Source organism: Perissodus microlepis, chromosome 22, assembly GCF_051167445.1.
Source record: "Perissodus microlepis isolate ML-2025 ecotype Zambia chromosome 22, ASM5116744v1, whole genome shotgun sequence".
Classification (NCBI taxonomy): Eukaryota; Metazoa; Chordata; class Actinopteri; order Cichliformes; family Cichlidae; genus Perissodus; species Perissodus microlepis.
In genome coordinates, this window is record NC_140481.1 from 18,709,292 (window position 1) to 18,735,308 (window position 26,017).

At 41.0% G+C, this 26,017-nt stretch overlaps 1 protein-coding gene across 2 annotated transcripts; it reads right to left on the reverse strand.

The window, feature by feature from the left end:
- Positions 1-2,390: 2,390 nt before the first annotated feature.
- Positions 2,391-25,950, reverse strand: grhl2b (grainyhead-like transcription factor 2b). Of its 2 annotated transcripts, none has more exons than XM_084919659.1 (16): positions 25,608-25,950; positions 23,746-23,917; positions 22,901-22,968; positions 21,171-21,543; positions 20,558-20,616; positions 20,263-20,419; positions 19,380-19,491; positions 11,735-11,829; positions 8,257-8,415; positions 7,340-7,397; positions 7,024-7,163; positions 4,791-4,828; positions 4,541-4,632; positions 3,691-3,776; positions 3,497-3,561; positions 2,391-3,407 (listed from the first exon to the last, which is right to left on the reverse strand). In XM_084919659.1, exons 1-16 carry the CDS (start codon positions 25,625-25,627, stop codon positions 3,293-3,295), a joined length of 1,809 nt encoding a protein of 602 aa, XP_084775785.1. In that variant the 5' UTR covers positions 25,628-25,950; the 3' UTR covers positions 2,391-3,292. The 2 variants fall into 2 exon arrangements, with proteins under 2 accessions (XP_084775785.1, XP_084775786.1); XM_084919660.1 differs by lacking the exon at positions 25,608-25,950 and adding an exon at positions 25,320-25,583.
- Positions 25,951-26,017: the final 67 nt, after the last annotated feature.

Below are 26,017 nucleotides of genomic sequence, written 5' to 3' on the forward strand. Positions count from 1 at the left end.
ACCTTCAAAATAAAACAGGAAACAACACAGACTGAACTAAAGACACAGGCTCACACGCAGGCACTGCAACAGAGGGAACCGAGACGTAAACCATAAGACAGAACACAGACAAAGAAACCAAAGACTATAAATGATAAATAATATAATAAACTCAAACCTCTGGGTCAACGACCCAGGCATCCTAACATTGTGGCCTTTTGACTCCTCATGCCATAGCAGTCTTATAATCCCCAACAGATTATATACAAGGCTTAAAAAAAGTGGAAAACAATAATGCTGGATATCTGTATTCATATGGTCTGGGTAATGTGTTAGGAACTAAAGAATGCCATATTGTTTAATGGAAATGGAAATGACCAACCCACAGTGGGCCCCCATGTGGTTGTGCGTGTGCCTGACAATGTCGGGGCATGCTACTAATGAGTTGATGGATGATGAGAGATCTCCTCCCACATCTGGATCCGGGCATTACTGAGCTCCTGGACAGTCTGAGGAGCAACCTGGTGTTGTCGGATGGACCAAAAAAATAATGTCCCAGAGGTGTTCAGTTGGATTTAGGTCAGGCAGCCTTGGGGGCCAATCAGTGTATCAATTCCCTAATCCTCCAGGAACTACCCTCTCCACATGAGCCCGGGCATGATACCAGTCCTGCTAATGGGTTAAGGACCTTCTACGGTCCTTTTCAGCTCTCCTAGAGTAACTGCCTGTCTCCTGGAATTTCCTCCATGCTCTTGAGACTAACTTTTTCTAGAGGACTGCAGGTGCAGCCTTTGGTAGGGTCCATGTATGGTCTCATGCTACTACTAGTAACACAGATCCTAGCCAAATACAAAGCTAGTAAAAACAAAACAAAAATCAACAACAGAAAAGATGAGGAATGACAAAAATGGCCTCCAACTGTAAAACCACTCCTGTTTTGGAGGTTTGAACAGAGGGCCCTTTATCATGTTTCCACTGAGTGCAATATTTATTGGTGATGTAAAATGGGGAAACAGAATGACTCCAACCAATTTATATAAAGTCTTATTAGTTTTAGTGTGTGGTTTGTGTTTAGTGCTAATTGGTAAAGGCTAACATGGTGATAAACTATGAGAAAATGACATGCTAGCATACCTGATAGGTGCCAATACGAATGCCAAAATGAAATAATTAATTAATAATTAATAGAAAATACAAAGCATCATGAAATAAACTGTCACTGCAATTCATCAAGACCCTAACGTGCTGGTACCCTGCACAGCAAGTAAAGGTAAACAGATCCCAAATAAAAGACTAAAGCAGAGGACATCAGGTAACCAGTTGTCCCAGAATGCATTCTTAATTAAATCACAATGGTGGCAGAAAGTACTACAAAGTATATGTGATTTTTTTTGTGTTTCTGTGTTGCCAAATATACTTTCAAGATTTGTTTTTAGGTGACAATGTAGTGGTGTGACCTTTAAACATCTCTTGGAATTTGCAAGCTAGCTATTTGCAAATGTGCTCTGATATTTATGGAGATGCAAAGTCTTGCTGGCCTAACAGCCACCTTGCCTTGCCAACATTCGGCTGCCCAGGCGGTTGGAATTAACAATACTCACCAAGAACAGCCTGGTCCGGGCACACTGTGTTCAAGACCCCATTCACTGTAAGGACTTCTGTTAAACTGAAAGCATATTCATGAAAACTGTTCACCAAGTCACAGCAACATCTTGGATAGCTTCTTAGCTGTTATGAAACTCCAATGAAACTCAAACATTTGGAGCCTCTCTGAGAACAAAAGTTGAACTAAATATTTTATAAAAAATATCAGTGGCTCCACATTATAGTTTATACATTCACTGAACAAGTTAAAAGAAAATGCCTGGATCAATCCTGGGAGGAGAAATAAAATCCCTTTGGGATTACATTAAAAAGAGTATCTGATGTAAGAATGAAGCGCGAAACAGTCACTTTGGTGATCCCTTGTGAATAAACTAGCAGCTGAAAGCTTAAATATTATTTTAATAAAATAAACTCTTATTAGCTTTAGCTAGCTAGTGTACCACGCTAACTGGAAAATGTTAGCATACTAACATTCCAAATTACATCCTCTAGATTACAAATAATAATAGTTCAAATGTAGACAACTCACCTAAATTTTAAAAGCTTTAACATATATATACATATATATACATATATATATATATATATATATATATATATATATATATATATATATATATATATATATATATATATATATATACATTTTTTTTTTACATTTTTTTCAAACTGAAAAACCAAATGGTTTAACAAGTTTGATAAAAAAATATACCTACCCTAGCATAGTACAGCTCTAGCTGCTGTCTTTGACTCCAGTTCTATTCATTGTGTTTAATGTTGAGCTGCTTTAAAATGCACAAAGAAAACACACTTGTATATGTAATTTATTAGTTTGGCAACCAGACTTTTCTATGTTTAGTCTAACAGTCTTTCCTTGTGTACTAGTGAGCATGCTAGCATTTAACTCACAGACTCCTAATCACAGTTTTGCCAAAAAATGATATCGCCATATCTTTATTAATTTTTCAACACAACCAAACACTTGAGTTTCCAACAACAACAGCATATCGCTTGTCTCCAGTGAGATTGTTTTTAGTCTTCAAATGTTATTCTCATTTAGGACTAGAAATCATATTTATTTTGACCTGTAAATACTACAACACGGCTGAAATGAAGGGATATGACATTTTAAAACTTAACGAGTACTGTTAAAGAGTACTAGTTAAAAGTCACTAAAATGTAGCACTTGAAATTCTTGGATAAATTGCTGAAGAAATTTAAAATCTCATTAAAGCATTAATAAATAACATCTAACAAAAAAAAAAAAAAAAAGGCCAGCATGCAAAGCTACTAAATTACTTGGGGTAAACTAAATCAAGCTGCAGCTAAATACAGTACATCAGGCATTTCACAAGTCTACTCCTGATGTGTTATTTGGCAACATAAAGTCTGTACAGAATGAGGATAAGCATACATATTCTTTTATACAAAACAAACATGCTGTAAAACTGGAGAATATGAATCTGTGGTCCATCATTTCACCCCAAACCAGTTCATAGGAATGTCCTTTCAACAAGACAATCAGGAAATGCAATTTGCTTCATAGTGTAACAGTGTGGGAGAGATATCACATGTTTCCACGTTGACCTCAAAGCATCTGTACAGCTCCAGTGGACTGTCTCCAGTAATGCCAGTCAGCTTATCAACCAGTCACAGCGTCTCTTTTGATTTTTTTCCCCCACAGTCTCTTGAGTCAGTTAACAAGCTGTCAAATCTCCGTCAGCATGATCTTGAAGGCGTCTGCGTAGCTCTCGATGCTGAGGATGAAGGTGTCTTCGTTGGAGTAGTGCTCAATGATGTTATCGTCCATGTTCACCAGGATCCTGCCGCAAAAACAGCAAAAGTTTGATTTCGTGTGGAAAAAGTTCAAGCTCCAAGTTAGTTTCCTCTTCCTTTTGTTTGCCTCACTCACCCTTTCTTACTTTTCTTGTACACCTTGGCTATCCTCTCCGTGGGCACGCCATATTTCTCTGATATCTACCGATGAGAAAAAAAAACAGAAAAGAAGCAAAAATAAAAAAGCAGCTTATGAACAGGCGCTCGGGCTGCAAACAAACTGTGCCTTTGACATTAGTTCCCACGTACAAACAGAGAGGCATCACTCACAGCATCCATCAGGCCTCTGAGCGTGGGAGACTTCAGCATCAGAGCGTCGAACACCTCGTCTGTCTCCTTTCTGACATACAGCAGCACTGCAGACAGGAGGGAGGAGAGCAGGCCACCTTTTAGTTTATATACATAATAATGTGCCTATGATTGGAGTGCACAGACGGAGGCACTTAGAGGTATTGTGTTTGCGCGTTTGTCAAACTAATCAGCAACCATTTATAAATCCTTTTACTACTTTTCATCTGATGTCAACAGTCCTTCGGGGCCACACAAACACATTTTGTTTTTGTGACATTTTACAGACTAAATAAGCAATCGGAAATCTGAAAAATGCAGTTTCATAACAGCTGGAAGGCTGCAAAAGGAGGTGGTGTGACTCAGTGAACCTTGCAAGGAATGAACTTTCAGTCTCACAGAAGAAGAAGTGCTTGGAAGAAATGGAAACGTAAGCATCTGTGAAGCTCCAGAACAGCTGCTAAATGTACCTCTATCTGCTAACATACAGAAGATTACCCGGTGAGACAAATCATAGATGCTTCTGAGAACGGTTTCACATTGCTTATCCAAATAATCAGTTAAATCAAAATGATTGAATTGTTATTAAGCGTAAATAGTGCTGCTCGTGTTACGTATGATGGAAAATATCTGGATGGAAAAGGTTCTGGGCACGGTGTATCCCTTTCTCGGGCCTGATTTGTTATAAATTGCATCGTTAATCATTAGAAATGTCAAACTCTCTTGCGTATTTCCCTGCTCTCCTTCCTGGACTTTGTCATTTCTAGAAGGTCACTTAAAGAAGACAGAAGAGATGACGTCCAGGTGTAGGAGAAGGCGGCTGTGCTCGTACCTCTCTTGTGCGCCTCCTCTTTGATCTGCTTGTGAGGAGACGGGCACAGATCTTCATCTGACGACCTGAACATCCTCTTCACCACCACACTCCTGTAAACACAGAACAGCGTCAGGTCAAGCGCAAGCACGTCTTCTTTTTTCCATTGCGGTGATGTGCACTTCCCCTGCCTGAGGCTATCTTAAACTGCTTTCATTTGCATGACTTATATTTGTATGAAAACAGGAGTTTCGTGTTGACGCGTACTCACCCTTCTCTCTCAATCTCCTCTGTGTTGAAGGTAAACACCTGAAAAGGAAGCGTTAGGTATTAGTGGCAGAAATTAATCTTATTGAAAATATAAAAACACGCAGAAATAAATCTAAAAGTCTTTGGAATTTTCTATATTTCTGCACATATACGATTTACATGGCTCCTAAAAAAACAGTTAAGCAAATGAGATGAGAATATTTTGCTCGGTTGTTTTTGGAGAAACTTCTCGAGTAGTACAGATTTCTGTTGGGGTATGTATGTGAACCTTCTAAGATGACTTCACCCCGTGTTCGAGGTAACTCATCAGGTGTAATGCTCAGAGTATATTTAACTCCACAATGTTGATGGATTTCTGAATATAAACTGGACATTTGAGGTCCTTACACAAGATTTCTACTGGATTAGGAACTTTTAGGACTTGAATAGCAGGGCTTAGCCCAAGCCGTGTTCGGTTTGGGAGGAGAACCTCTGACCAAGGAACTCCTAAACCCTGCCAAAAGTCCTCTGTGAAGAAGGAAGACTTTTACAATGGCAGAGGTTGCTGGGGAAGTTAAGAAGCTGCCCAGTAGCAAGGCACCAGGTTTGGATGAGATTCTAAAGGCAACAACTGGTGAACCATCTGGTTCTTATATAGCTTTTCTAAACCTGCTCATTCACACAAGCCCTTCTTCTATCTAGGATTCACACAGATTCATATTACGATGTATGCATTAGATTGAAGCAACCAGGGATCTAAACCACCAGCTTTCCAGTTAACAGATGACCTGCTCTACCTCCTGAGCTACGGCCACCCCAAATGATTTTCATGTGCAGGGAGGCTGGGCTGAGCCTTGGGGATAGGGTGAGGCCCTTGAAGGAGCCTGGAGTAGAACTGTTGATCCTCCAGGTCAAAAAGAGTTTGTTGATATGCTTTGAGATTTTGGTTAGAATGCCTCTTGGGGGCCTCCCTTTCTACGTTTTCTTGGAGGAAGGGGCCGTAACACTATTATACAGGGTGGTGTATCTTGCAGTTAATTTTAAAATCCATGCCGAATGAAAAGTTTTACATGCAAATGTGTAATGTGTCCCATTCCAGACACGCAGCATATGTCCATACAATAGTCAAACTCGTCTCATGCAAGTATGTCTGGAGTCACAGCTGCTGTTCTGCTTCCCCAGCAAAGAGGACGTGTTTTGATCGTTACTGGTTAAATGGCTGAGGAATGAAAGCACTTTGAAATCGGATTATTCTTTTTGATACACCCTGTATATCTCGTCAACCCTGGGAATGCCCCAGGTTCCCCCAGGAAATACTGGGAAGTGTTGCTGGAGAAAAGGATGTCTGGAATACTGACTTTCAGGAAGCAGGTTAATTTTATTCTTCTTTGATTGTATAATTTATAATTATAATTTGCTTCTTATATTCATTGTTTCATCCTTCTGGGCACAGATCCAGCAAAATATGGAAGGATGTTGAATTCTTGCGTGTTTGGATTCAGTGTTTTCATATCTCCAAACATAATGCTTCTTATTTATACCCTTAAACTTTATTTTGGGCTCCTCTGGCCAAGAGCAGATGGATAGCAATATCGTTCTCTTGTAGCCTTCTTGTGCACACCTTTGTTTTTCAGTCTTGTGCTATAGCTTTTACACATCTGGAAGTGATTTTTATGAACCCACCGAGTCTTTATTTGTGTATGACTGTATATTGATGGAGTTAAAACTCCTCAGAGACGCTTCAGTAACCTTTTCCAGCCGTAGGAGCAACAAAAACCCTTTTTCATAGGTCTTGTTTGCTCATGCCACGATACACTTCCTCCACAATATTATAAGGATCAGACCTTGATCCTTGCTCGCTATATAAAAACATGGTATCACTTCACACCCAATTCTCATTTCACCTGCTAATCCTCAAGGTTCACATACTTTCACCACTCACAGATAATATTAATGACTGAACATTTTCATATATTTTCATGTCTTTTGTTTAATCCTGCCAAAGACAGACTCGAGGTAAGCTTCCTCTCAGCCTGTAGGCTCTGCAGGCACGCCATTATTTGTTCCTTTTATCCAGTTTTCTTAATAGGTCTTTGTTTATCCCATTGTGTTTCCTCTTTCATGTTGCCACCTACTGAGTTGGGGCTCTCTTTATCTACTCTAAGGACACGTGTGAAATTCAGATATTTTGGGTTACATTTTTGCAAAAATACAAAGTTTGCTTTGAAGAAGAAGAAAAAGAAGAGGTGACCTACCTGTCCGGCTCTCTGCAGGTTTCCAAAGTGAACATCGGGGATGAAGAGCACGGGCTGGGCATCCAAGTCGGTCATGGTCTTGAAATAGGTGGTGTCGGACTTCTTGGTGGCACTTATCACCCCGACGCCTCCGTCTTTCCCTGGAGATAAGTCCAAATGAAAAAAGCAGAATATGAATAGCAACAATTATTACTTATGAAGGGGAGATATATTCACAGTGATTTGCAAACCTCAAACTGAACCCTGGAGCTATAATTTTCTCTGATTATTTTTTCATTTTCATTCAAAACTAAATTATTTCTCACTCGGCTCGTACCTTTCGACTTCTTGCGTAACAGTTTTCTCTCCTCATCCCTTATTTTCCTCTCAGCTCCCTGGAAACAAAAAGAAAAGAGACATCAGTTTGTGTATACGAACAAGCCTCAGAAAAAAACACATCTGTGTGTGTGTGTGTGTGTGTGTGTGTGTAAGCTTCATTTTGTGCAGAGGATGCATAAGCTGACCACTAGAGGGAGGACTGATGTCATGATATAACTGCCTCACTGCAGCTACCTGTCTGAATATTTTACAGTGAGCGCGCCTCTTACTGGTAACTCCCAGCAGCTCAGAACACACAAGTAACTTCAGCTTAATAACTTCACGTCAATGCCACATGAACTGAGACAAAACCAGACAGCAGTTAAACTCACAGTAGCGTATTTCTGTTCAAGCTTCTGAATTTAGTTCACTGTTTGAGCTGTTATGTAATCTGTACAGAAAATGAAGGCACAAACTTCATTTATAGTCCTTTAAACTACAACTTCTTTAAGTCACACATTTTAGGTGCCTTTAATTATTAAAGAAACAGCTCACAACAAAGATTAATGAGGGTTTTTTTTAAGTAAACAGGTCACAGTTCATGAAAATAGTTTTTGAGGGTATTTATTGTCACCCTGAGTAACACAAGGCAAGTGCATTTTTATATCCATTGTATTCAAGAAAAGGCAGACACCTGATATCTCCATAACTGGGCAACTCACACCAAAACAATCTAGATGGACAAAAACGGCATTATAGGCCAGAGGGTAAACATGCACATGTGTGATTGGAGTGGACTGTCCCTTTAAAATCTCTCCTGAGAAATGAATGAGTCAAGAAAATAAGAATAATCAAACTTACTAAACAAATAAGGCGCATTTGGTTCTGGCTAAAGGACTCCACATATAAAGAAATACAGAAGAAGTGATCTATCACCTTGTCACAGAAGACCTTGATCTGTGAGTAGGCCCTGTGCAGCGGCCTGTTGCTGCGGTTGTTGTAGCTATAAGTGTCAATCTGGATCATCAGAGGAAGACCCTTCACCCCCTTCTGAGACGAGAAGTCTGTGCTCAGGCAGTTCACTGTGATGAAGATCTTCAGGGACACAGAACAAGGAAGGAGAGGTGGAAATGTTAAAATACTTTAACTCTGCAATTTAGGAATAAAAGTACACTCAGTCCTCACTTTTTTAGATACGCTGCTCTTTAACGCAGATATCCAATCGGCCAATCACATTGCACCAACTCAGTTCATTTATGCATGCAGACATGGTCAAGACAACCAGCATCAGACAGATGTCAGACAGTATTTCAGAAACGGATTTACTGGGATTTTCCCACACAATCATCTCTAGGCTTCACAGGATGGCATCACGAGCTCGAATAACTATCTTTACAACCAAGGTATGCAGAAGAGCATCTCTGAATGGGCTACAGCAGCAGAAGACCACACTGGGTGACACTTCTGTCAGCTGAGAACAGAAAATTTAGGCTGACCAAAATTGTACTCTGGAAGATTGGAAGAATGTCGCCCGGTCTGATGAGTCTCAACTTCTGCTGCAACTTTTAGATGGTGGAGTCAGAATTTGACATAAACACCATGGAAACCATGGATCCATCTTGTCTTGCATCAATGATTTAGGCTGCTTGTAGGTGTAATGGTGTGGGGAAATTTTCTTGGCACACTTTGGGCCCCTTAGTACCAATTGAGTATCATTTAAACACAATGTACCCATCTTCTAATTGCTGCTTCCATAAGTATAACACGCAAAATCTCAGATCAGAGACAAACACTTGGCTGTTAAGTGTCTAACAAACAAAATTCCTTTCCCCTGTGATGTGTTTTCTTCTCAGCAGATAAAAATCAAAAGTACAGAGATAACAGATCAGTGAGAAACTGTTTTCTTTTTCATGTGGTGGTGTTCCCATTAGTTAGAAAAAAAAACTCTGTTATGTTTCTGCTTTTCTTGTTCGTCAAGCCTCGGCACACATCGCCATCAATCTTTGGTCTGTGTTATAAATGCGCAGTACAACAAAAGCCAAGGAGGTTGGTCATTAACTTGAACCATAAAAACTCCATTATCTACAGCAGCCAAGAGGAAAGCCTGTGGAGAAGAGGCAGGGTCAATGCTAAAGCGCCATTCTTTTATTATTCTCTGCTCTGCAGTACTTCTCTCACTTTTATTTTCTCTGATTTTTCTATTTAAACACCAAAGCTACAACCGTTAACTGCACCACCCGTTTATAAATGCATGGCAGAGCAAGGTGAGCCGCTAAAAAGAAAAGAAAAAAATTGATAAAGATCGAGTAACTGTTTCTCAACATCACCCTTTTGGAAGACTACCAGCTTAAATCCTTGAGATGACTCAGTTATACTCATGTACTTTAGTGACATGTGGGAAGATTACTCGGCCTCATAAAATGAAAATAAAATATTACATGGGAACTTATGCTGTGCACTCTCTCTGGTTTCTACTTATGATGCAATAAAGTCCATTAAAAGTTTAAAATAATAAATAAATATAATAAAAATAATCAACTACTTGTGCAAAAGGCTAATAAAAAAAATCTCCCATTTCTCTCAGAGTAGTTTGTTTGTCTTCCCGTACAATAATAACTTTTCTCTCTAGACAGATGGGCTCTTGTGTCTAAATATTATGTAGCATTGGTCCATTTTTATGCTCGGGCGGGTCAAATCCTGCTGTTTTAACAAAGCTGTGTCTCTCTGATAGACACAAGGTGTTTTTAGGCTTCAGTGCCATGACCCACGGGCATTAGAAAATAGTGAAACAGGTATGTTACTCTCAACTAATTAGAAGGTGGTGCTTGCAAACGTCCGTGGCTGTCACTGGGCAGGCATCATTTTTCAGTCTGCAGGGATAATGGTGTAAACAACCATATTGTAACCCAAACCACAACCTCTTCTTAAACCTAACCAAGGAGTTTTTGGTATCTGCACCTAACCTGTGACTAAAAGCAAAGGTTAAACTGAATGGAAACAAATAGAAATAAATCTCCCAAAACTGGGACAAAAACTGTGATTTCTTGGTGACAGAACTGTGACTTCTGAATGCAGCTCAACAAAAGAAGGCCAATAACTCTTAATATTTAATATTTTCCACTGCTGATGAGTCAAATCAACAATGTCAAAAGACATGCTGACATTATACAGAGCACACTATTTAAACGTCGCATCTGCAAGCCACTGTGCAACCCACCATCACCCAAGCCCCTTTTTTTTTCTGCTGTGTCTGATGTCGCAACTGTTGTTCTGGGTTTTGCAGCTGTTTTGATCTCTTTAGGCTTCACACAATAGAACAGTATAACAGTTTTAATCTTCCTTTGACTAAAGCAGCCCCTGATATAAGTTTTTCTTCGAATAAAAAGCACTTAAAGCAGGAACCTCTGTTTCAGGCGTGCACACCATATCATTTGCGCTTTACTCTGAAAATAGTTCTATTGTGTTTAATTGAGGCTCAGCCTCTGGGTGTTGTGTTCTTCTTTATTGCCTTACATCTTATTCATTTGACAAGTAGTGTTTTTCAACTTGCTATCAGAAGGCAAAAGGCATGTCAGAACATATCATGGAAGTGAAAAAGACTCTGTCTCTTTAAAGTCCTCCTGGTTTTCTTTCAGTTCTGACAGAGAAGAGCAAATACACTAAACTAGCAGGACGGTACACCTGTTTCCGTGGTTCAACATGCATACATTCAGGCTCAATAGTTGCGCAGATTCAGAGAGGCAAAAAGAGTGACAGAAGGAAAGAAAGACAGAAAAAGATGAACAGACAGAGCAAATATTTATCTATCTGCATTTTCTCCAGCACTGTCTTTGTCCCCAGGCTGCTATTACAATGAAAGAGGCACACAACACGGAGTGATTCACACAGTCGCTGGTGCTCACACAGAAATGAGGGCAAAACAAACAACAGAGGGTGGGGACGGAGACTAGTGTGTGTGTTGGCCCCTGGGGGCACTCTGGAGTTCAAACACCGGCGGGGCTCCGTTTAAGGAGTGGCCACAAAGGAGGACAAACAGAGCAAAGCTACGCAACACTGCCCGGCAGTTTTATGACACGCAGTCAAAACCACTCCGATCACAGCGGCAGAAACCATTTGCCAACGTTTTAGGAATCAATCGTCGATTTCAAAATGAGCGCAAGAGCATTAGTGATGCCTACAGGTCAGGCAGGTGCTTGCATCACATTCGAAAGTGCTTTTGTTTGCCAACAACTGAATCAGCTCAAAAAACCTGTCCCACTGCTTTTTCTTATTTCCAACACGCCTCCAGCAAGAGTAAATACTATGGAGTTTCTGGGAAAATTACAATGACATTTATTTCCTACACACACACACACACACACACACACACACACACACACACACACACACACACCCAGCCGTAATAAATTTGTACCTTGGCCTCTTCGTTCACATCCCAGGTGAAGGAGATGGCGTTGTAGGCGATTTCTTCAATGTTGCTGATCGTGTTGAAGCTCTCCTTGTAATCAGCTGTGGGGACACACGGGGACACGGTTCATTTCAAGTATGAGTTCTTCAGCAAACAGTCATACCGCCCCTCAAACCGGTCAATAAAAGCAGGTAGCTATTGTTATTTAAGATAAGCAATGAAGTGACACGCTTCACTTTTGTGAGATAAAGCCTTATCGGCAAGAGCAAACAGAGTCTCGGGCTTCAAAGGCAGCAGGAGGAAACACAGAAGACTATTGGCCGCAGAGGACCACATTAAAAGCCAGTCAGATGAGTGCATCAGATTCATATTGTTGACCTCAGACTTACAAACAGGATGGACTTGCAGGGCTGTGGTATGCTGGCATAATGACTCATATGTGGCCTGGGATTTTATTTCAATGTAAAGAGTGAATCATGACTATCATTACTGTAAGAATGAATTTACGTCTGTCTATTTTAGCAAAGAGATTTCATGCGTCCCTTCATTTTGAGGATTTAGACTGTAAAACTGTGGAGAGATTTGTGCTCATGTGGCCCATTTCCAAAGGTTTATATCGTTATTCGGAAGGAACGCCACAAATATGCAGATAATGAAGAAAGCATTGCCTGCCACGGAAATTTTTGCCACTAAGTAAAGTATAAAATGGCGCCATCCATCATCTCCAAGAAATAGCCTTGGAATAAAAATCTTCGTGTGGGAGGATGAGATCCAATTGTGATCAGTTCAATGCCCCCCGCCCCCTTTTGTCAGTGACTGCTCATCTCCTCCCTCAACCTAACCACCGTTACAGCAATACTTCCTGCTTTCTGAACAGGTGCACAAAGCTGCAAGGCGAGCAGCAACATGCCTGTCTGCTAACAGCCCACTTTAAATAGGCCCATTCAAATGATCCATTCTGTGACGCTGCCCAGGGGCACGACGGATCCCGCCTCATCCCCACTAACCCCCACGACTCGCTATTCACCTCAGATCACCGAATATCTTCGAGTTACAGCCTGCGCGCAGTGTGAGCTAGCTGTAGCTGCGGGGACGATGGCCCGTCCTCGATCGCTGGCCTGGTTTGTCAGCATGATCTTTAACGAATGTATACTTGTAGAAAGATGAGCGTGTCCGTGTGCAGATAATATCTCTCGTCTCTCTGTTGATACGTGATAACGATCTTTGTATCATATATGCACACCTATAAACAGAAACTCATTACACTAGCAAATGCCAAACAGGGTGTCAAAGAATTGCAGGCTGAAAAAGCTGCCACACTTCCTTCAAACAGACGCACACATGCGATTACATGAAACCAGCAGTAAAGTACCTTTAATCTCCAAGTAATCATGTTAATGCTGAGATGAATTCAAGTTCTTGCTTTGCAGTTATCTGAAGACTATTTATGTATTTGGATAATAAAATGTGCCATATAATCTTACTCTTTCTCTTAACTGTGACAGTTAATGCTTAACTGTGTTTTCCTATGTGTCTATGAAGGGACCAGGAAAGCAGACAGCTACATTTGGTGCACCTGAGCAAAGCAGTCCTTGATGACAGAAACTCTTATGTTGGCTCATTAACACCTAAATTAGCGTGCTTTCCCTTTAGTTAACCTCTTTTTTATTTAAGTTTTGTGACTCATCTCTCGTTTCATTCAGTTATAATAATCTCCTTTTTTATTGTCGTCCGCTGTGTGATCATTTCTGCACTTATCGTAGTCTGGGAACCCGTCTAGACAAAGTGGGCTCCTATCCAGGATCTGAATACTGAGCCCTCTTGCAAACTGGACCAGGAGTGACATGTTTAGCCGCATGTTCTCCTTAAATTGCTGGCTGTCTGAGTGGTGTCCCAGAAACGATGTGGGCTTCATAGATAATTGGCAAACCTTCTGGAGGAAACCTGGTCTTGTTAGGAGAGACGGCATCCATCCCACTTTGGATGGAGCAGCTCTCATTTCTAGAAATATGGACAAATTTATTAAACCCCCCAAAATATGACTATCCAGAGTTGGGACCAGGAAGCAGAGTTGCAGTCTTACACGCCTCTCTGCAGCTTCTCTCCTCCTGCTACCCCCCAAAAAACCATCTCCATAGAGACTGTGTCAGCTTCCAAAAAGACAAAAAACAAACTAAAAACCAGCAACAAACAACTTAAACATAAACAATCAAAAAGAAAGAACAGTACAGTATCCACATCTGAACCAAAGAGTAAAACAGTGAAATGTGGATTATTAAATATTAGGTCTCTCTCCTCCAAGTCTCTGTTAGTACATGACTTAATAATTGATCAACAAATTGATTTACTCTGCCTTACAGAAACCTGGTTGCAGCAGGATGATTATGTTAGTTTAAATGAATCAACACCCCCGAGTCATTCTAACTACCAGAAACCTCGAAGCACAGGCCGAGGGGGCGGTGTGGCAGCAATTTTTCACACCAGCCTATTAATTAATGAAAGACCAAGACAGACTTTTAATTCATTTGAAAGCCTGATGCTTAACATTGTCCACCCCAGCTGTGAAACTCAGAAACCAGTCTTACTTGTTATCATCTATCGTCCACCTGGGCCTTACACAGAGTTTCTGTCTGATTTCTCAGACTTTATATCTAATTTAGTTCTGAGCTCAAATAAAATAATTATTGTGGGTGATTTTAACATCCATGTAGATGCTAAAAATGACAGCCTCAACATGGCATTTAGTCTGTTATTAGACTCAATTGGCTTCTCTCAAAATGTAAAAGAACCCACCCACCACTTTAATCACACTCTAGATCTTGTTTTAACATATGGCATAGAAACTGAACATTTAACAGTGTTTCCTGAAAACCCTCTCCTGTCTGATCATTTCCTGATAACATTTACATTTACAATAATTGATTACACAGCGGTGGAGAGTAGATTTTATCAAAGTAGATGTCTTTCTGAAAGCGCTGTAACTAAGTTTAAGAATATAATCCACCCACTGTTATCATCTTCAATGCCCTGTACCAACACAGAGCAGAGCAGCTATCTGAACGCTACCCCAACAGAGGTTGATTATCTTGTTAATAATTTCACCTCCTCACTACGTACGACTCTGGATACTGTAGCTCCAGTGAAAACTAAGGTCTCTAATCAGAAGTACCTGACTCCGTGGTATAATTCTCAAACACGTACCCTAAAGCAGATGACTCGTAATCTGGAGAGGAAATGGCGTGTCACAAATTTAGAGGATCATCATTTAGCCTGGAGAAATAGTTTGCTGCTTTATAAGAAAGCCCTCCGCAAAGCCAGAACATCTTACTATTCATCACTGATTGAAGAAAATAAGAACAACCCCAGGTTTCTCTTCAGCACTGTAGCCAGGCTGACAAAGGGTCAGAGCTCTGTTGAGCCAACCATCCCTTTAACGTTAACTAGTAATGACTTCATGAACTTCTTCACAAATAAAATTTTTATCATTAGAGAAAAAATTACCAGTAATCATCCCACAGATGTAATATTATCTACAGCTACTCTTAGTACCATTGATGTTAAGTTAGACTCTTTTTCTCCAATTGATCTTTCTGAGTTAACTTCAATAATTACTTCCTCCAAACCATCAACGTGTCTTTTAGACCGCATTCCTACAAAACTGCTCAAAGAAGTCCTGCCATTGATTAATTCTTCGATCTTAAATATGATCAACCTATCTCTAATGGTCGGCTATGTACCACAGGCCTTCAAGCTGGCTGTGGTTAAACCTTTACTCAAAAAGCCATCTCTAGACCCAGCAGTCTTAGCTAATTATAGGCCAATCTCCAACCTTCCTTTCATATCAAAAATCCTTGAAAGAGTAGTTGTCAAACAGCTAACAGATCATCTGCAGAGGAATGGTTTATTTGAAGAGTTTCAGTCAGGTTTCAGAGCTCATCACAGCACAGAAACAGCTTTAGTGAAGGTTACAAATGATCTTCTTATGGCCTCTGACAGTGGACTCATCTCTGTGCTTGTCCTGCTAGACCTCAGTGCAGCGTTCGATACTGTCGACCATAATATCCTATTAGAGCGATTAGAACATGCTGTAGGTATTACAGGTACTGTGCTGCAGTGGTTTGTATCATATCTATCTAATAGACTCCAATTTGTGCATGTAAATGGAGAGTCCTCTTCACACACTGAGGTTAATTATGGAGTTCCACAGGGTTCAGTGCTAGGACCAATTCTGTTTACATTATACATGCTTCCCTTAGGCAGCATCATTAGAAGACATAGCATACATTTTCACTGCTATGCAGATGACACCCAGCTCTATCTGTCCATGAAGCCAGATAACACACACCAATTAGTTAAACTGCAGGAATGTCTTAAAGACATAAAGACCTGGATGGCCACTAACTTTCTGCTTCTTAATTCAGATAAAACTGAGGTTATTGTACTCGGCCCTGAAAATCTTAGAAATATGGTATCTAACCAGATTCATACTCTGGATGGCATTACCTTGGCCTCCAGTAACGCTGTGAGGAACCTTGGAGTCATTTTTGACCAGGACATGTCCTTCAACGCACATATTAAACAAATATGTAAGACTGCTTTCTTCCATTTGCGCAACATCTCTAAAATTAGAAATATCCTGTCTCAGAGTGACGCTGAAAAACTAGTTCATGCATTTATTACTTCCAGGCTGCACTACTGTAATTCATTATTATCAGGATGTCCAAAAAACTCACTGAAAAGCCTTCAGCTAATCCAAAATGCTGCAGCAAGAGTACTGACAGGGACTAGAAGGAGAGAGCATATTTCTCCTGTTTTGGCTTCCCTTCATTGGCTTCCTGTTAAATCCAGAATTGAATTCAAAATCCTGCTCCTCACATACGAGGTCTTAAATAATCAGGCCCCATCTTATCTTAATGACCTTGTAGTACCATATCACCCTATTAGAGCACTTCGCTCTCGCTCTGCAGGCCTACTTGTTGTTCCTAGAGTATTTAAAAGTAGAATGGGAGGCAGAGCCTTCAGTTTTCAGGCCCCTCTTCTGTGGAACCAGCTTCCAGTTTGGATTCGGGAGACAGAAACTATCTCTACTTTTAAGATTAGGCTTAAAACTTTCCTTTTTGCTAAAGCATATAGTTAGGGCTGGACCAGGTGACCCTGAATCCTCCCTTAGTTATGCTGCAATAGACGTAGGCTGCCGGGGGATTCCCATGATGCATTGAGTTTTTCCTTTCCAGTCACCTTTCTCACTCACTATGTATTAATAGACCTCTCTGCATTGAATCATATCTGTTATTAACCTCTGTCTCTCTTCCACAGCATGTCTTTTATCCTGTCTTCCTTCTCTCACCCCAACCGGTCGCAGCAGATGGCCGCCCCTCCCTGAGCCTGGTTCTGCCGGAGGTTTCTTCCTGTTAAAAGGGAGTTTTTCCTTCCCACTGTCGCCAAAGTGCTTGCTCATAGGGGGTCATATGATTGTTGGGTTTTTCTCTGTATCTATGAAGCGCCTTGAGGCGACTTTTGTTGTGATTTGGCGCTATATAAATAAAATTGAATTGAATTGAATTGAACTGAGGTTTTATCTTCTAGGATTGCCTGGGTGCCCTGTCACAGCAGTAGCACAGAGGCTCTAGATCCCTTTAGAAGTACAGTTCAGCATTTTGAGAAATGTTGTTATTAGATGCCTCATATCACTTTCAAATCCGTGGTCACAGTCAGGAAACAGGAGGCTCTGTTTATCATCAAGACTACTATACTTTCTGTCTGTCCTTAATACACAGTAAACCAAACAAACACGACTAAAAGTCAATAATGGATCTTTCACAGGGCTTTAGGAAAACATTTAATGCCAAGATACTGGATCCTGAGTTGGCCCATGTGAATCCTAGAAAGTGCTTTGAGTGCTCAACTCAGTTGCTGCCTCTGCAAGCTGCTTTGCAACCCATCCTCCATCCTAGCTCCTTGTCCTCATGCTATAACCAAGTTGGTGTGTATACTTTTATCTCGGAAATCAGATGTCACTCCTGACCTTTGTGGGTCCAGACTTTATTTTGCTCTTGAGCTCCATGTGTATTTGTGACACACTAAATAAGCAAGCCACAAATACATAGCAGTGGTTGCACAGATTTCTAGTTTTACAGTTTTACTAATGTTAACATGCATTTGGACTGTAAAGTTGGAGTTGCTGGGGTTTGTCCAACTTCCTGAGTTGGAAATCTGACTTGATGGGTGTTCCAGTTGAAAATTCTGATTTGGAAGTTGGGATTTCCCACTTCAAATTGAATTCTACTGTAGCTGCAACCTTCAAATCTTCTTTGTAAAGTAAAGTTTTTAACCCAAGCTTTTCAGGAGGAAGCGTGCATGTCATTACGTAATAAAAAGCAAGGTGGATGTAAAGGAAAAAAGGTTATTTATTCCACACATAACTACAACTACAAAACAAGCCTCCAGTTGAACTCTTGGTTATATGTTTATCTTACTATTATACCTTAAACAACTGTCAGAAAACTGTTGCTCCACATCGTGCTTACTTGCCTAACTTAATCTAGGCATGCCGGGCCGGCCCAACCACACAGACCAACAGACAGACAAACAGAACAGACTCACAAAACCAGGGAGAAAAAATGGAGCACAACATTTACAAAATCAGCTTAAAAAAGCAAGAACAAACATTAAAAATGCTACAAGTTAAAGCTCATAACATATTATTAAAATGTGACTTAATATATTCAAGCTAAATATTGGCCTGAATTCTGACCAATATTTTCTTGACTAAAAACGAAAGAAGTCCAAAATGTTAATGGGTTTGGCATCCTCTGGATCGTCTCTCCCGGCAGATGTAAAGATGTGTGTGAATTGTAGGCTGATTGGGACTTGTCTCGGGTTGTATAAATATAAGAATTAAGATGAAGATCTAAACTGGGGAAGAATTACTTCCAACAGACCACGACCAGCTAAGGTAACAGTGTAGCTAGCATTCCTCTCCCTGTCCCGACAAGCTGCCTATGTCTGTGTGTGCTTCTCCCATCGAATTCTCCCACATACCTCTACATCTCCGCTCTCCGAGCAGGCCCTAGCTTGTCAAAAGGCAAACTGCCTACTCGCTTCTCACACACACTCATTCAACAAGGTGTAGAAAAAGACGGTTCAAATTCAAATGCATCAACTGAAAATCGACGGCAGACAAAAGGTCAAAAGTGTGACGATTACGAGTCTTCAGATGAGAACGCGTTTACCCGTGGGAAACGCTGTGAGACGGAGTTTCACAACTTCAAGTTGAACCCTGCTTTGGATTATTGTTTTTCTCTCTTTTCACAATTTAGTATTCTGCTCAGTCTCCCAGGTAATGTGAAAGAGATTAGAGGATTTAAGTGGTGGGTCTCAGCCATACGTATTCATTAAGAGACTCAGGTGTGTGTGCGTGTGCGACGGCCCAGCCTCTTGTCTGATGGTGGGCAGCTGTACGGCCACAGACAGACATCTGGGTGGAGGCTTGTTTGCTCTCAGTTTAGCAATGCTGTGTTTATTGGTTAAGCACATTCCAGCATAAATGTGTCATCTTGTCCTTTGCTTTGTGTGTTTTCATTCACTCATCTGTTCAACATGGGAAGGAACATGAAGATAAAAAGATGGAGGGAGGCAGTGAAAGTCTCACCGATGTCCAGGACTCGCTGTTTGGCCGTGTGCTGCCGGGAGTGCCAGTACTTCCAGTATTTAAGCTGCTCGTCTCGGTTCTTATCCTCACTGAACACCACCATGATCACACTCTGAGGAGGGAGACGAGACAGAAAACAAAACGTTAACACGACTTATGAGTCAGACAACACCAGTCCTATCTGACATTCATTTTTATATTACAGCTTGGCTTTTATTTGTAACTTTGGACTCAGATTATCTCCAGAGATTTGCATCAATATAACAACAAAAAGGGGATGAACACCTCAAAATTTACCCAAGTTTTAATAAACTCTGTCTGAGTGATTAGGGTTAACTGTTTCCTGCTTATCCTAACCAAACTGCTCACATCATAATGGCCAAGCTATGAAAAAAAATCACATTTTATGAAGTTAAAGGCACATATTTTGCTATTTCACAACTTCATACTGGACTCTATCTTAATCTGAGAGTTTATCTGCACTTTCCATCTGCAGCCAGAGCCGGGCCTTGAGATGACTACATTAGCGATAATACTCTTATTGACACCACAAAGAGAAAATAGCAGAAAATCCGCTTTAAAAGTGAACATTTGGAGGAGCTTGAAGCCTTTTAGCTCAAGGGGATTACTCCTGCATATGGTGACCTCATTTGGGAGTTTGGAAATGTGTAATACGATCAGCAGCCAATCACATAAAATAAGGAAAAGAACAACAGATTCTCCTTAATTTCTTACCTTTGTTTTAGCTCTGTTTTTGATCTCCACATATTCTTCTGGGCAGTATCCAATTCATAACATCTGAGTTTATATTTTTTTATTTTAGCAATTTTACTTGCTACATAATGCCGAAACAGAGATTAAAGACGGATGTGGACATGCTCACCCGGACTTTACTGATGGGGTGTCGGAGGCGCTTGTTGGCGCTGAGCTCGTTCAGCGTCACAGCGTAGAACTGGCCTTTGTTCAGGTAGGTCATCGGCCCTTCGCCCTGCTTCTGACGCAGCGAGCGCGTGGCGTCCAGCGTGTACTGGAAGCTGTCGCTGTACACACAAACACATCGAGAGCAACGTGACTGGAAATGACAATCGCACCGAAAGGCTCTTCTGGTTACAAAATGGTCTGCATGTGAACATTTACGCCACAGACACTGTGATAGCAGGTGGGCTTGAGTCACTTACATTCCCTCCTGATGAAATAAGAAGTCACCTGTGGCTAGAGAGGAAGGCGAGTGGTACTTCTGTTGAAAAGGCACAAAAACACAGAAAAAGAGGAAATTATTCAATATAAAGGCTCATTTTAGAGGAACTGCTCAAACAATGCTGCAGGTGGAAAGACGTGAAGGTCCTGGTCAGCTGGAGACCTCCGAGCTACAGGGAGCACATCGGATGGACGAATGTAGTGAGCCTTTAACCTCTGAGTGATTCATATTTGTACATTTATCCGTCTCTGTCCAGCTGATACAGTTACAAATCATCAGCAGTCCTCTTGTGTTACATTTCCTGTTTTAGTGCCTGCTTTATTTCTCTTGCCTTCTAGCACCTCATCATTCATGCAGCGGTGGTTTATAGGATTATAATAACAACACAGCAAAAAGACTGAGCAGCTTTGGACAGTTGCTATATTCACTGATTATCTTGTAGATTTACTGGCATCAACAGCACATAAACTACAATGCCCAACAAGTTTAACACCAGCAGTGTGCTTTTTTTGTTCAGTGTTCCCTTAAAAAGAAGCCGATTCTATGTTTATCTTCATCAGTGTCTGTTCATGTCACACTCTTTCCATTCTCACCGCGTCTCGTTCCTCTTCGTACGGACTGTCAGGCGGGCTCTGCTCGTCGTCTTTGGCGTACGAGTTGTGACTGACCGTGGTCACCTCATACGGACTCTGTTCGTAGATCACCCGCGCCGAGTCTTCTCCTTCCACCCTGTAGTGAGCCCCCCCTCCTGGCATGAAGACGGGCGCGTATACCTCGGCCTTCACCACGGCAACAGCCGGAGAGCCTCCATCCCCCGACCCCGTCGAGCCGCTGAACTGCTCCCGCTTGGTCTCCTGGTGCTCGGTGTTCAAGGACAGGTTGACGGGGACGGACTTGAGGACCTGAACGCGGTTGTCCACCATCTCCACCTCGCTTTGGCTGCTGGGGTTGTTCTGCAACATCGGCCTGAATAAAAACATGAAATTAATAGGATTACATGTGTTTCCTTGTGAAACGCACAAACTATTAGATAGTAAAATTATTGGGTGAGCTACATCTGGAGGTAAATGTCTGCTGCTCTCTTTACGGCCTCAACAAAAAATAATAAAATAAAAAAAATAATCATAACTAGCCCTAAAACTGATGTTCGTTTTAGTAAAAGAAAGGTTCCCTGTGGTGTCTTTTGTGACCTCTAGTAGCACTGTGGGTTTGATGTACGCTAAAGCAACAAATGGAATAAAACAGGTAAAACATGCATTCACTATAAATAGATATCTGTATATGAATATGCAAAATCTGTCTGCAGGAGGCAAAAGCTTTGGCACTTCAGGAAGCTTTTTGGTTTATGAACAATCAGGTTTTGGTTGCATGCAGGTAAAAAGCCTGCATGGAGGGCATAAAAGGCTAAGCATTTGATGAACTGCAATCTCAAGACCACTGATTATTATCTGATGATGTTTAATGCAGGTTTTTGTAATTTATATGAATACAGCAGTGACTTAGCCGATTCCCAGAAAAATCACATTGCGACTGTATTTTGTGCTTCTTTGCTGTTTTTTTAACTTCAGGGGGTCGTTTTTTGGCTTAACTCTAATAAACATGGTTACAGAGGGTTAATGCAGGTCTTTAAAAAAGTCCCTTTTTCATATTTTAAGATGTAAAAATGCATTCGCCACTAAAATACAACACATGCAGGTTTATGTAGAAGAAGAAAACTCCAATGAGAAGCTGCTTTCATTTAAAGGTTAGCACTAATTTGCAAGTCAGCGTTGAAGAGCTGAAAAATAATAATAAAATAAATGTAATGATGCTCTCAGGCACAGTTTCTCTAAACACTCACGCAGCATGTTGTCTAAATGGAAATGAGGCGATGTTTCCCTTTTTACAGATCAGTAAGTAGATAACAGCAGTTTGCTCCCAGAGCCGGAGCGTATTATATCATCAAATCTTTTGTATTCTTCTTTTTTCCTCAGGGAGCGGGAGCCTTTCATTGGCTTCAGTCCAGTCTGGGCTTCTTTCTTTCAGTATCAGTGCTTGGAGGGAAACAAGACTCACTGATCTGTGATATTTTCACACGTTCATGCTCCTGGTGTTTGTCTCATATCACTGCGACCTTAGATTAGATGACTTGCTACTATTGTAACGGAAAGCGATTTTTGAAGAAATGGCTTTTCGTATTAAACAGTTTTCATAGAACATCTTTTTAACTGTCCACTTTTATTGCACTGAGCGCCCTTGTTTGTTTCCACCTGCTGCTGGAAACGTCGACCACCACGGCGGGCGTATTTTCGTGGTGTTTCGAGCGAGGCGAGTGTTCACTGACCTCTTCTCCTGTTCCTCTGTAATTTCAGTGGCTTTGGAAAGTTGCAGAAGTCTCTTTTCTTTGGGCACCTACAGAGAAAAGGAGGACAGTCAAGTCACTCTCGGTCAAGCCTATAAGGGAGCTGTAGCTCCCAGTTTAGTGTCCCACATGCAACATGTCACCTGTTTACGTCAGACCTCTGTGCTGTGTAATGTTTCAGTTGGTTCAGTTAAAACAGATGTAATTGTGGTCTGATTTAACTTATTTGACAAATCTAAATAGAAAGGAAATGTCCAAAATATGTTAATTAATATGCTGCTACGTTTTAATTAAAAAAAGATGTAATCATTTTCGCATATTTGAGTTTATCTCCTCTAAAGTAAAAGTAAAAAGTAAAGTGTGAGACACTGAAAAGCATACAGTCCCCGCGGACATTAGCGTTGTTATTTTGTATTTATGCTTTAAAGTTGACCTGTCATGCTCATTTCTAGCTCTGTATTTCTGTCTTTGGACTTTGCTCAAGTGTCTTTACGTGACAGTTGAAATTATCTTTATTTAGCTTTTTTAAATTATTATTTAATCTCCTTTCAGCCAGCTTTCCTCTGATTGGCTGCCCCGCACAAACAAAAAGCTCTGATCAGCAGGTGAGTGCCTGAGATGACCATATTGGGGATATCTGATCTCAGTGACATCATAAACGTCAATCAGTAGAAAAACTGTGTTCAGAGCTTTTAGACAGGGCTTACTTGCACACACACCGAGTTCATTATCACTTTTGCTATGTTGAATGTTTCATTAATGGTACAGATGCATGAAAGAATCAAAGGCGAAGGATAACAGGTGCTCTTTATGAGGGTTTTGGGCACCTTGTAGTAGTCGTAGAGCAGACCCAGGGCGTTGGCACTGTCCTCGTCTCCATTGATGCTCATCATCGCCTTGGTGGCGGCTGTCAGCGGGTTCTCCAGGTACGACCGCCACGCCTCATCCTCGCTGGTGTACGCCCTCCTCTCGTTGGGGACCACCACTACCAGACGTTTGCTTGAGAAGCACAGGGATTTAAACACTGTTTTACACATGTACAGTTTTTTTTGGTAGGCGATCAAAAAAACATGACAACTGTTATTTTCCAGGCTGAACTGTGATGGATGAACTAATTAGCTAGAGCAGCGTTCACGCCTGTCTGTTTTTCTCTGTGTGTTTTCCTCTTTGCTCTTTAGGCTCACTTAAGATCAGATCAGAGACCAGTTAAATACACACAGTGTTGCCACAACATCTCTCTGAGCTCAGCCAATCACAGGAAAGGCTCCGAATGTGGCAACTTGCACAACGAAATGCTCCTGTCATGTCTGACAGTGGCCATTTTTCATTTGGCTTTCATGTTTGTGGCTTCAACGCACTTCTAGACATTTACACAGGAAATATTAATGAGGATTATTTTCTTTCATAGATCTCTGTGTAAGTGTATGAAAGATCCGCTTTCTCTATTTGTGCACTGCGACCAGTGATGCAAAACTGTTATACAGAAAATAAAGGGCTAACTGCAAAAGAGAAACTCCACTGTGTCTTCCTTATACTGAATCACACAAAAAGGCACGATGGCATGCTTTCTTTACCCGGCTGCAAATAAATAATGCTCCTGCCTTTGGATCGAGCTTGTATTGTGAAAGAGGGTCGCCGGAAAGCAGACTTCTGAACGATGTTTAGGAGTTTTGGAGCTTTAATCTGCTGGGTTTGAGTAAATGTTAACGCTGTGTGTCAAAATAGAGGCAGACACCTGCTGCTTCCACTTATGCGGGAGACAGCAGCTCTGCAGGAAAACTGGAAAATCAACTATGGGCAGCCACACTTTGACAACCATATTTGTTGCAACATATACTTCTAATAGTGATGATAATGGATGAAATAATAATTGATTATCGTGTTACGAATGATCTAGGTAAATGAAATAAGGCATAAGATTATTATTAATGCAGTTAATCCCTGTTATAACAATATTAGACACAATTACAATTTAAATTACACAGAATTTGGAGAAAGCAGGACACCTGTAACATCTGGTCTGTATTATTAATATTATTATGATTGTTAAGGAAAAAATAACAATTTTAATTTTTAATTTTCAAGAGCAAAATCCTTCTGACTCTATTAAAATTTTAGCGCTGCAGTCCAAAGGTTGATTTCTTTAAAAGAATTGTTAATAAATAAAGGAGTTTGTATATCCCGTTAGGAAACAACAGAAGAGGCCAGCAGGCTTTACAAACTGTTCCCATTCACAAGCAGATCCAACACGCTCTCTAGGCCTTAAATAGGAGGAGGGAATGAAACGATGCAATGATATCCAAAAGCAGCACAAAAAAGTATATTTTTTAGTTAAAGTGTTTAAAAATAACAGTCCTTGCACCCTGAAGGTTTTCCCATCATTCAAAAATGGCGAATTCACCTCTAATGAAATCCACGGCGCCAAGCTTGTCAGCTTCTCCTCGAGGCCCTAGAACAGCTTCATATCTGTCATAAACAGTCCAAACGGAGCGAAACCGGTACGCGAGCCCCATTTTACACCCCCCTTATTTTATTTTTTTTAAAGTGTGTGTGTCCTAAACAAAGGTAATCCTGAGTTTAAAGCAGCTTCGTTTTAATAACAGACTCAAAAGAAAACACTTGAACAACTTTCTCCCCCCCCCGCATGTAGAAATCAGCAAAGATCCTCTCCTCTGGCTCGATCACTTACTTGTCTGTCTCCTGTGACATATTTAGCTTCCTCTACGATTCTTCCTTGTGAAACTGGACTTTCAAGTCGGAGCAGGTAATAGAGTGAGAGTGAGTTGCCAGAAGTTGGGCTACAGGTAAGTCGACTTTTTCTCGCCCCGCTTCTTTTCTCCCTGCCCCTCTCTCCCTCTCTCCTCTCTCTCTCTCCCTGTGTTTGTGTTTGGCTTGCCTCTCCTCCGCTCCTTCCACCTGGGCAGGTAAGGCAGCAGCCAATCCCTCTGCGTCTCTCTCGCTCACCTTAAACGTAGATTACGGTGACAAACATCAGCGTGTCATACTTAGCGCATTGCGATATTTGCCTTGACTCTCTTTTAATGGCAGCCGGTCAACTTTGTGGCTCTGAATTCTTTCACAGTGGAACAATTGAGGCTG

Bases quoted from the DNA above. Each gene is read 5' to 3' on its own strand.
- grhl2b (XM_084919659.1), bottom strand. From the start codon at position 25,627: ATGTCACAGGAGACAGACAA. The intron at 7,398-8,256 runs GTGATAGATCAC...TTTTGTTTCCAG, and splicing joins TCAAGGTCTTCTGTGACAAG to GGAGCTGAGAGGAAAATAAG. The intron at 7,164-7,339 runs GTACGAGCCGAG...ACTTATCTCCAG, and splicing joins GTTACGCAAGAAGTCGAAAG to GGAAAGACGGAGGCGTCGGG.